The sequence below is a fragment of the Echinops telfairi genome, unplaced genomic scaffold (assembly GCF_000313985.2).
Source record: "Echinops telfairi isolate 266 unplaced genomic scaffold, ASM31398v2 ScPeMD7_7459;HRSCAF=8497, whole genome shotgun sequence".
Classification (NCBI taxonomy): domain Eukaryota; kingdom Metazoa; phylum Chordata; class Mammalia; order Afrosoricida; family Tenrecidae; genus Echinops; species Echinops telfairi.
Genome location: NW_022111359.1, coordinates 1,032,934 through 1,044,183, shown reverse-complemented (window position 1 = coordinate 1,044,183; position 11,250 = coordinate 1,032,934). Strand labels below are relative to the sequence as shown.

Below are 11,250 nucleotides of genomic sequence, written 5' to 3'. Positions count from 1 at the left end.
GCCTTTAAGACCCCAGACGCTATACTTTTTGATAGCCGGGCACCATCAGCTTTGACATTTCTTAATATGACTCTTCCAGCCACGTCTCTGAAACACCCACCAGATGACTGGGTGGAGCAACACAAATAGGGCGTGTGTAACACTAATAGAGGGATTGACCAGTTGCCATTAGATTTGTGGACTTGGGTTGGACTGGGCTGGGATGCCTTCTTTTGATGTCAGATGACCTGTTGACATAAAGTCCTTCCTTCTACACACACAAAAGGGTGCCACGGGGATTTGTTTCTCTAGACAGCCCAGCCTCACACACCTTTGAATTTAATTCTGGATCTAGGGAGCTGGAATCATCTGATGAAAATGCTGGAGTACATTATCCCACAGAACCAACATGCATCGTGCTGGTGATGTTTGCAGCTTCTCTCTCGGTGTCGCCGCTTCAGTGTCTGGTTTCCATCAGTGTTTCCTGAGGCATCTGGAATCGGGGTGTGTGATTCCGGGATTGCACAGTAAGTATTAGGAAGCCCTTTTAATACCTGATCATTGCCTAAATATGTTAATCTACTGGACGACATCCAACAAGCGTAAGTGAATGCACTGTATGAACATGACATGTTCATTAAGTTCTAAAATGTTCTGTTATGGGCCTTTAGAACACCTGGACTTGTATTGGCAGCATTGCCATAGGATTGGCCTCTACCCTTAGGAAAATCAATTGTGCAAACATCACATAAATAGTGAGGTGCTTGGGTTGCCATTTCTGCACCAGCCTGAGTTCTTTGGTGAGTAAACGTGATAACTCACTCCCCGGGTTTCCTGTTTGTTGCAGAGAAAGCAAACCAGCAAAACACCCCACTGTTTTCAGTAAATGTCAACTGGGAGACCCTGTGAAGGGTTTCCTAGGCGATAAATCTTTACAGGAGCAAACAGCCTCATCTGTCGCCCTTGAAGCAGCTGGTGGTGTTGAACTACTGACCTGAGACTTAGCAGCCCAAGGCCTAGCCCACGATGCCACCAGGGTGTGTAACCATGGAAAAGGACACCATGCTTGGTAAAGGGTCAGCTAAAACAACCAAAAGGAAGATCTTCGATAAGATGGGTTGACATAGCGGCTGCAGCAATGGGCTCCAACATGACAGTGACTGTGGGGATGGCACTGGACCGGGTGGGTACTGGACCCTCTGCTGCACTCAGGACCATCGCCCTGAGTCTGCATCACCTCAATGACAGTTAACATCAACAAATATCCCCTTAATTCTTCACCGATGGTCTTGGCCATCTTAGGATTCCCACTTGAGCCTTTGATCTATCTTGTTTGTTTGTGGATATGGTAGGACAAACTCCTGTTTCCGTTTTGTTCCGCATGTGGATACCCAGTTTTGCCAACGCTGTTTTTAAAAAAAATCATTTTATTGGGGGCTCTAATCACAATCCATCCAGCCAGCCATTGTGTCAAGCACATTTGTACATTTGTTGCCATCGTCATTCTCAAAACATTTGCTTTCTACTTGAGCCCTTGGTATCAGCTCCTCATTTTCTTCCCCTCCCTCTCCACTCTCCTCTCCCTCATAAACCCTTGATAATTTATACGTTATTATTTTGTCATACCTTACACTGTCTGATGTCTCCCTTCGCCCACTTTTCTGTTGTCCGTCCCCCAGGGAGGAGGTCATATTAAGATCCTTGTCATCGGGTCCCTCTTTCCACCCCACCCTCCCTCCACCTGCCAACACCGTTTACTAGACTCTCTCTTCCCCACTCAATGACTATCAGTGTGGGATACAGAAAGATTTCTCCCAAGTGGTCTCCCCCAGATATGTTAGACTTAGGACACTGCTCACAGCTAATAATTGTCAAGTTAAGTCCCTGTAGGCAGTCAGCTGCCAGACTACTGTCTCCTCCCACCACAGGTAGGCCTGTTCCCTGCTGCTCAGGACAATGGGCTACTTCTCCCTAAAGACTTGCAGTCATGATTTGGTTCCTGTAGGTGGAGTTCACACCCTATAATGGTCTATAGTGGAGCCAGGGAAGAGGTCAAGCCGGATCAGTGACACCCAAAGTTAGGCTGCCACCCTGAATCTAGGATCTGCCCATCTTATCACATATGTACCCCCAATCCCTCCCCTTCTGCTTACGTGGATACCCCTAGATCACCCCCCTCCCTTTACTGTATCACCTATAGCACAACGCTTTCCTGCGACGTATGCCTTCACCTGTAATTAGGGGGCTTGCATGTCCCCAGAGAAGATAAAAGCCTTGGTTAAAATTCAATCTCTCTCTCTCTCCACGTGGACCACCAAGTGAGGCTGAGGTGAGCATGCTACCATGAAATGTAGCATATTTCGCTCTCTCTTCTATCTCTCATGCTCTCTATGACTTTATTATAATCTTTGCCTATTATCGCTGTCCAATTGCGCCTACCGGACCCGTGATGATGTGTTAGGGGCTGGATTCCCCTGACACCCCAGCCTCGCCCAAGGTCAGCTTTGACAAGTGGGTGGCTTTGCTTATGGGCTCTTGCTTCCGCTCTGCTCCCCGTGGTGCCTCTGTGCCTGTCACCGTCCCCAGACCAGGCTGTTTTGGCTGTGCAGGTGCTTCTGAGATCAGGTAGTGTGTGGGAAGCCGCCCCGCTTTGCCCTTTTTGTCCCGTTCGGTCCTCTTTTGATCCAGCCATTTGCATCTTCGGTAGAAAGATGCAGCGTAGAAGTCTGTCTTTCTATTAGTTACGGGGTCTGCAGATGTGACCATTGCAGATTTTAAAATCGTCCTACTTTCTACACCAGGTTGATGATGATGATGATGATGATGATGATGATGATGATGATGATGATGATGATGGTTACGGCCACGAGAAACAGATGCAGACTCTGGGATGAATTCAGCGGGTTATATCTGTGTCGTTGTGAGCAACACAAATCGTGTGCTGTTGGCACTAGCGACACTAGAACTACCGGGTGCTCGCAGTCATCGAAGACGTCTCCCCTGAGGCCTTGTGCTTCACAAGAAGGGTCACTTTGGAACTGCCTGTCGGGATTCAAATGTCCCTGGTGTCTTCCGTGAACTTCCCGGCGGGAACAGGACAAACTCCTGTTTTGTTTTGTTTTTAACTTTGTTTTGAAGTGAAAAAGCAAGAGCAAGGTGAGGAACGCAAGTCGTGTTGTTCGTACGAGGAAACAAACCCGCGATGCATGGAACTACCAGACAGGGCCACGGACAGGACGTGTCGAGACTCAGCAAAGTTGCTCACGTCAAGGGATGGAAACCCTCCCGGTGTCAGAAGAGCTTCCGAGCTTCTTCACTGCCGAGCCGAGGGGACACCAGGCCACTCTGAGCTGCTCACCGGCCACGTAAGCCACCTCGGATGTATTGCCTGATGTGTGACTGTGGATGCCAAACGTTAAGTTAGAACAGAGACTGATGGTAAGTGTGATCCCTTTGCTGAAAAACATGGGGATTCAGCCTCGTGACGCGTCTCTGGAGTTAGTCCTTTTCGGTGCCAGAGACACAGCCGCATCCGCATCCGCATCCGCATCCGCATCCGCATCCCGCTGCCTTGACCTGGACGGAAACCAGTCACTCGTCAAGTCTGCTTCCGCCACGGCACAGAAATGTGGGTAACTGGAAATAAAGCAGCAAGGGAAAATTACTAAAAGGTGGTTTGCATTCCGGTGTAGACACCGACACAAACATTTACGTCTGAAAAGCAGTAAGTTTAAAAAAAGTTTTAAAAAGGTCTTGGAGCATGTGGTTTGGGTCTTCAGGTTGACCAGAGAAAACAGGAATTATGGGGTGGCTGGAAGTAGCTACACGTGTTTGCCCTACCGATTCATGTGCATCCATCTCCGGGCCTGTTTTTCCCGTCTTGAACTAGGACTTTGGCTTTCCGTCCTCGGTCTCCACGGTGCACTGGACCCCCACCGACACCCAGCAGGCTCAGAGCGTGTTGTCCATACAAGGGCGTGCTCGACCTGAAGACGCAACGTGGCGCTCAGGACCAGATGCGCCACGAGTCACGTGGCCATGGGGCCACTGGTGTGCTTGCTGGTGCCACCGAGAGAGCCGAACGTGACGTTCCATGTCCGTTGGACATGAAAAGCGAAATGTAACTGTACCCCATACAAAAGTTAAGGCATGCCAGTCCCCTTCCATTGCGACGAGCTCACTTTTACTTGTGTCCTATGGGTCTTTGCCTGGGACACCTGGCGCCCCCGTTTCGTTGATGTCCTCGGCACGTGTCTGCCAGGCTGGCAGATTTGTCAGGTGTGGAGGAAGTATGGGCCAGAGTGTTCCTTAGAAGCAAGGATGGGGGGCCCTTTGCATGTTGGGTTAGGCCAGGTTGTCTAGACAAATCCAGTGGCACCCGTCTATGCATGAGAGAGAGCTTTCTATCACGGAGTCATTATCATCAGGAAAGCATGCCAGCCTCATCCAGCTCAAGTCCACGAGCCCAATGCTAGACCCCCAGTTCTTCTCCAGACTCACAGAGCCACAAGCCAGAATGCAGGAAGATCGCAGACTGGTGGGGGCAGAGTCCCATGGCTCTCGGGGTCAGGGCAGAGTCTTAGCAGGCAGGAAGGAAAAGGGGCAGAGAGAGAGGAAGGGGTCCAGGTTCCCCAATTGTAAGAAGTCCACACCCCTCAGGAGGTATCATCAGGCTGTGACCTGATGGACAGGTTGGATTCCACCCCCGCACTTTTACAAGTCTTCAAGTTGACATGAAATCACCCAACGACCCAGACCTATGTCAGGAGAGACCAGTCCCTGGAGAAAGACATTGCGCTTGGGGTGACAGTTGGGCTTTTTGTGGGAACATGACACCTCTAAGGCGATATGGGTGGAGCTTAGCCTGCCCGTGGGGCCCTGGCTTGATGCCCTCCTTTGGAGGTGCAGCAGAGATCAATGGCTCTCTGGGGGCCGGCCCCTCCCCTCTCCCTCCCTTCACTTCCCTGCAGGCGAGTCACTCTGAGACCTGCAGACGCCTGGCGATACGTCCACCACCATTGGATCCACGTGACCTGTGATCTCCCTGCATTCTGCACCACAGCAGTGGCTGCGCGAGTCAGAAGAGGGACTTATGGACTAGTAGCAGACAGATGGACTTGACCTGCCCTGGGCTGGGATGTTTGCTTGGTATATCGAGGTCTAAGCGAGCATCACATGCACGTTTCCTTCCACCGTGCACGGGGCCACCATGAGACTGGACGGCCGCTAACAGCAAAGGGGAGAGGACGGCAGCTTGGGTTGTCATCAGAGGGTGGTGACAGAGAGGGTGCTATGACGATGGTGCAGCTGAGGGACCAGACGTGGGGGGTGAGGGAGAGGAGGCAGGGCATCCAGGCTTCGGGGGTGAGGGCTGAAGGGGTGGAGGCAGGTTTTAGGCCGAGCACCCAGATGAGGAAGGAGCCACGGAGGTCCTCCTGAGGAAGGAGTTGGGGGTTCACGTTGGGCTGCTGCCAGCAAGGTCAGTCGTGGGAATGCACCAGCTCATCTGCAGGAGAGAGGAGGGGCTCCCAGCTCTCCCAGCATCAGTCTCAGACACCCACACAGGCAGCGAGCCCCGTCCTGTGGGGCCGCTCTGAGTCGGCATCCACTCAATGGCTGGGAGTTTGGCTGTTGTTGTTTTGTATAGGAAAGAGCTTTATATCAAAGAGTGAGTGTCTATTAAGAACGCAGCCCCGCCCAGTCCAGATCAAGTCCGTAAGTTCGATAGTATCCCCTATGTCCCTGCTAGGGTGTAAATGCCTCTTCAGACTCACGCAGCACATGCAATGGTGTCGAATGCAGGAGGACCACAGGCTGGTGGGTGGAAGGTCTTGTGGATTCAGGGCCGGTGGAAGCATCTCCAGAGCCTTGGCTCCGGTTTGGTTTTTACCTGGATGAGTATTGGGGCTGGTAGCATCTTCTCCAGTTGGGTTTCCAGGAATGGGAACGTGCCTGGAGGAGTACCTAGTGAGGGTGCAGGACGCGGTGACGTCAAAAACCAGCAGGGGCGTTCATGGGGAGCTGCCCAACACGATGGGGTCCAGCCCTGCAGAGGGATGGTGAGAGGCCCTGGGCAGGGTCTGCAGGAGCAGCCTTGAAAACAAGCTTCCCAGGGATGGAATCCAGACACACAGTGACACCTGTTGTGCGTTGTTGTTGTTGTTGTTGTTGTTCCAACTCACAGGAGGGCACACTGCCTGGTCCTGGGCATCCCAGTACACCTTGCTGCTCGTGTGTTAGGGCCCACTGTGTGATCTCATTTACATACAGGGACAGAAGCAGAGGTCAGAGGGGGGCACAGGAAGATGGAGCAAGGGGCTGCAAGCCAGGGAGGGGGATGGATCCTAGAAGCAGAAAAAATGTGGAAAATGCAGAAAAATGTGATGGATACTAGAGCAGATTGCCTCAAGGAGCCGCCGCCAGTGGCAGGAGTCCACCCTGTCCACACCTCACCGTGGTCCAGGAGCCTGGCTCTGTGCTGTGAGCCCTGTGTTAGCATGTTGTTGCTGGGGGCCAGCCAGTCGGCTCCGACCCACAGCGACCCCGTGCACAGCAGAACTAAACAGCCCGCTCATGCACCACCCTCCCAATTGTCCCTGTGCCCAGTCCACTGCTGCAGCCTCTGAATCCGTCCTCTCCGGGAGGGTCTTCCTGGTCTTTGCTGCCCTTCTCCGTTACCTGCCACGGTGTCCTTCGCCAGGGACTGCTCCCTCCTGACAACGTGTGCCCAGTGAGAGACAGGGTCTCTCCATCCTTGCCTCCAAGGTGCAGTCTGGCTGTACTTCTTCCAACGAGCGTGTAATCAGTAGTGACTGAATTTGTGGTGGCTTGTGACAGCGGCCCCAGGCACCGAGCGGCTTCCTAACCTCTCCGAGACTTGGCCTCGGCGTCTGAGATTCGGACGGTCCTGGTGGATCCGCCACCTGGTCTCTGTAAACGCCAGTGTAGTCACTCAGCGGTCGTCCGCAGGGTTTATTCCGCGTTTTGCTGGGTTTGAGGTGCTTGGGGGGCACCGGGGGAGGGGGGAGAGGGGGGAGAAGGCTGGAGAGGAGAAGCCAGTCTGGGTGTCAGAGAGCTGAAGGGGAAAACAAAGAACGGGGGCGAAGGTCGTTCTGGAAATAAAAGGGCTGTGAAACTCTCAGGTTGGATGCCAAGAAACAGTATTATTGTTGTCATCTCATCATCTTTGGGCTTCCGGATCCCCGTGCTGCCTGCCACCAAGTGCCCGGGGCTGAACACACACACAGGGTTGAGATGCACTTGGGTGTTTACTAGAGCCAAGATCACAATTTTCTAGTGATGCTCTTGGGGGTGGCCAGCTCGGAGATCCGAGGAGACGCCCGTGCCTTCAGAGACGCCGGGGAAATGTGGTAGGGGTCGTAGCCCTCGTTGAAGTCCTTGCGCACCTTGGGTTGGGCCAAGGTGAGGGTCCGCGGACTGGCCACCGCCTTCTTGGTGATGTCCTGCACCTCCCAGCGAGGGTCTCGGTCCGGGATGCACTTTTCCGAAACCACCTTGGGCACTGCGGGGGGCAGGAAGGAGAGAGGGACGTTGTCAGGGAGCGGCGTGCTGGTTCCTTAGTCTCAGAGAAGCCTCGGCCCACCTGAGAGCAACCTTCCAGGTCAAAGGTCACAAGTTCAAACGGCCCACCCATCAAAGGACAACGGATAGACGCTGTGCCATGAGCAGAAATCACGTTCAGGGACCACATCGCCAAGCGCAGGTGTACGTGTGCACACCCAGGGGGCGGGGAGCTTGCCACACCACGTCACTACGTGCAAGTGTACGTGCGCGCACACCTGGGGTGGGGGGGAGCTTGCCACACCACGTCACCACACGCATGTGTACGCACACACACACACACACACACACGGGGCTGGGAGTGGGGCGGTGCAGGTTGCCGAAGGGGTGGGCTTAGAAGTGGTTTTTATTTTCTTCTGTCTTTTTCTTTGGGGGGAGGGTGGGGCTGCGTTCTACATTCTCTCCAGTGGGCACCTGCCGGCGCGTGAGCGTTTGCGCACGTGAAAGTTGGGCCTCGAATGCGGGCGAGCGGGGAGAGGGGGTGCGCTTGCATCGTGGTGCCCACGCCGTAGGCTGTCAGAAAGAGCAAAGCCAAGCCGGTCCTGGAAGAAGCGCGGCCAGAGCGCTTCGTGGAAGCCAGGACGGTGAGACGGCGTCCCACCCACTTTGGACGTGTTGCCACGAGCGAGCAGTCCCCGGCGAAGGCCACGTGCTTGGGGCAGCGCAAAAAGAGGCAGGCCCTTGCTGGGATTGACAAGATGGACTGACACCGCGGCCGCGGCCATAGGCCCAGACAGAGGACGACCGGGAGGACACCGTAGTGCCCAGCGTTGCAGCTGACTCAGACCGACTCGATGGTGTCGTCTGGGCAGGGTGGAGATGGGAAGTGTTTTCAGGCCAAGAAGAGAGCTCTCTAGGAACCACTTCAAAGTCAGCGCCGCCGCACCTCCGTTTGGTTCTCCACACTCGAACCTCCCCACTCCTGCACCCACCCATACTGCCAGGGGACTGACTCAAGACGACAGATGACAAGACCCTCACCTTCAGGACCACCACCTCCTCCAATCACTGCTTCCTGGGCACTGAGTGGAGGGGAACTCCCCTGCTCGTGTCCCAAGGAGCTCACAGGCCGAAGTGCAAATTGTACAGGGGATTTGGACAAACTTCGAAAAAACCCCTGCCATCTACTCGATGCTGACTCACAGAGACTCAGCAGGACAGGGTAGAACTGCCCCTCTGGGTTTCTGGGGCTGTAAACTCTTTATAGGATTGGAAAGCCTTGTCTTTCTCCTGCGGAACAGGTGGTGGTTTCGAACTGCTGCCCTTGTGGGTCGCAGCCCAACCCGCAAGTGGCCTGTCATTCAGGGAGAGGAGGAGTAGGGCAAATAGCTGGCAAGACAGGCTCCAAATCAAGTCTTCTGCCCTCTGCCCAGTCCCGGGTCTGCCCAATGCACCTGCCAGACAAGCCAAACCTGAGCTGGACTCACTGGCCAAGTGAAGGAGCCGGTTGTAGTCGGATGTGTGCGGCTTGCTTTTCGGCATGGGGTCCCATTCTTCCAACAGGGTGGCTGGGGACCTGGGCTCAGCTAGCTGGAGGATCCGTGGGCTCGGGATGGCCATCTGGGCTGCTTTAGACACCTGGGACACCTGGGAACAGAGCGGGTGGAAAGCCCACTGCCATCATAATGTCCTGAGGCACAGCAACACTCACAGGGTTTCTGAGGTTACGCATGGCACCCTTGGGGGTGGGACCAAGCAAATAGGGTGTATGCACCATGAATGAGGGCATCCTTGTCAGTGTTGGCATCCCAGTAGATTTAAAGTGAGCCACCCCAGAGCTGGAAGGGGAGAGGGGACTGCACCACGAAGAGAGGGGAGGGGAGTCAAGGCCCCTGCGCTGGGAACCCCTCATACCCATGAGACGGAGAGTTGTGAAACGACCTATAAGCCCCTCCCAGGGGACAGACAACAATGGGTGTATGTATGGATTGTGATAAGAGTTATACAAACGCCCAATAAAATGTTTTTTTTTTTAATTTTAAAAACGAGGCTGAGAGAGATGGCAAGAAGCAGTGAAAGAAGCAGGAGATGGTGGGGTGACCTTTGTGACCCATGGAATGGGGGTGGGGGGGGAGAGATGGGTGATTTGGGGCTAGGTTTACTGAAGGAGTGGGGTGCCTCCGGGCACTACAGAGCCCCTCAGCTTGGAGGGAACTCCGAGTACCACTGAGGAAGAGCCGCCCCATCAACACGCAGGCATGGGTGGAGCAAAGCTTTCAAGACATTCATCTGTCGATGTGGCACGCCTCACAATGAGAAGAAACAGCGGCGAACATGTATTCATAATCGGAATGTGGAATGTACGAAATAGGGACTTAGGGAAATTAGAAGCCATCAACCATGAAGTGATGGTGGCAACGTATGTCCAAATGTGCTTGATAAAATTGATGCATGGGTTGTTGTAAGAGCCCCAATAAAATGCTTTATTAAAATTTAAAACAAATGAATGAGAGATCGAGATCCTAAGCGTGATTGACATGAAACGGACTGCTGTTATGAATTGACTAAGCACACGGTCTACTATGCTGGGGGAGCCCTGGTGGCATAGTGGTTACACTTTGGGTTGCTAACCGCAAGGTCAGCAGTTTGAAACCACCAGCTGCGCCCCAGGAGAAAGGTAGGGCTTTCTACTCTTGTTAAAGAGTCACAGTCTCAGAAACTCACAGGGGCCGTTCCGCCCTGCCCTGCCCTGTCATTGAGTCAGCTTGGACCTGATGGTAGTGAGCTACTCTGCTGGGAACAACAGATGGCTGAAGAATGGTTACCATGTTCATCATTAACAGGAACTTGACAAATCTGTCTTGAAGGACATCACTGCCGGTGAGTCTGTCATATCCATATGCCCACCAAAAAAGATGAGTCACTACGACTATTATTCAGATTCACACACCAACCAATCATGCAAAGGTTGACAAAATTGAGAGCTTTTACCAAATTCCACAGTCTGAAATTGCGCGGACATGCGATCCAGGGGCATGAGCCACGCCTGGCGATGGGAATCTGAAAGTTCGGAATGGAGAACAATCCAGTGGCAAGAAAACATGGCCGTGGCAGTGAAAACCACACTGCAGACCACACGGTAGATATGTGCAATACCAATGGCTCCTTCACAGAAAACGCCTTTTTTCAGCAGCACAATTTGTGATTGTCTAATGGACCTCACCGGATGGACCATCCAGGGACTGGCCTCTCCTGACAGCACGTCCAAAGCATGTAAGAGGAAGTCTTGCCATCCTTGCCTCTAGGAAGCACGGTGGCCTGACTTTGTCCAATACAGATTTGTTTACATTTCAGCAGTCCATGGTACTGTCCATGTTCTTCTCCAACAGCACTATTCAAATGCCGCGATTCTTGTACAGCCTTCCTTATTCAATGTCCAACTTTCACAAGCATATGACGAAATGGAGAAGACCACGGCTTGGGTCAGGCATACCTCAGTCCTCAAAGTAACGTCCTTGCTCTTCCATATGCTAGAGAGGTCTGGTGCGGCAAACTTGTTAGGTGGGATCACGTTGGTTCTGACATGATATCTCTACGTATGACAAGACGAAACACTGCCTGGTCCTGCACCAGCCTCACGGTTGTCATATGTGAGCCTGCTGTTGCAGCCACCGGGTCCCTCCATATCTTGGCTGGTTTCCTTTCTCGTTGCCCTTCTACTGTACCAAGCATGTCATTTTCCAAGAACAC

At 53.3% G+C, this 11,250-nt stretch overlaps 1 protein-coding gene across 1 annotated transcript in view; it reads right to left on the bottom strand.

Moving 5' to 3' along the window:
• The window catches only part of THEG (theg spermatid protein), a 38,849-nt gene that overhangs the window by 8,764 nt on the left and 18,835 nt on the right, over positions 1-11,250 (bottom strand). Inside the window, exons 7-9 of the mRNA XM_030888273.1 lie at positions 8,988-9,147; positions 7,355-7,501; positions 7,252-7,320 (exon numbers count right to left, since the gene is read on the bottom strand). Of these exons, the coding sequence (XP_030744133.1) occupies positions 7,252-7,320; positions 7,355-7,501; positions 8,988-9,147 (376 nt within the window). The remainder of the gene's footprint in view (positions 1-7,251; positions 7,321-7,354; positions 7,502-8,987; positions 9,148-11,250) is intronic.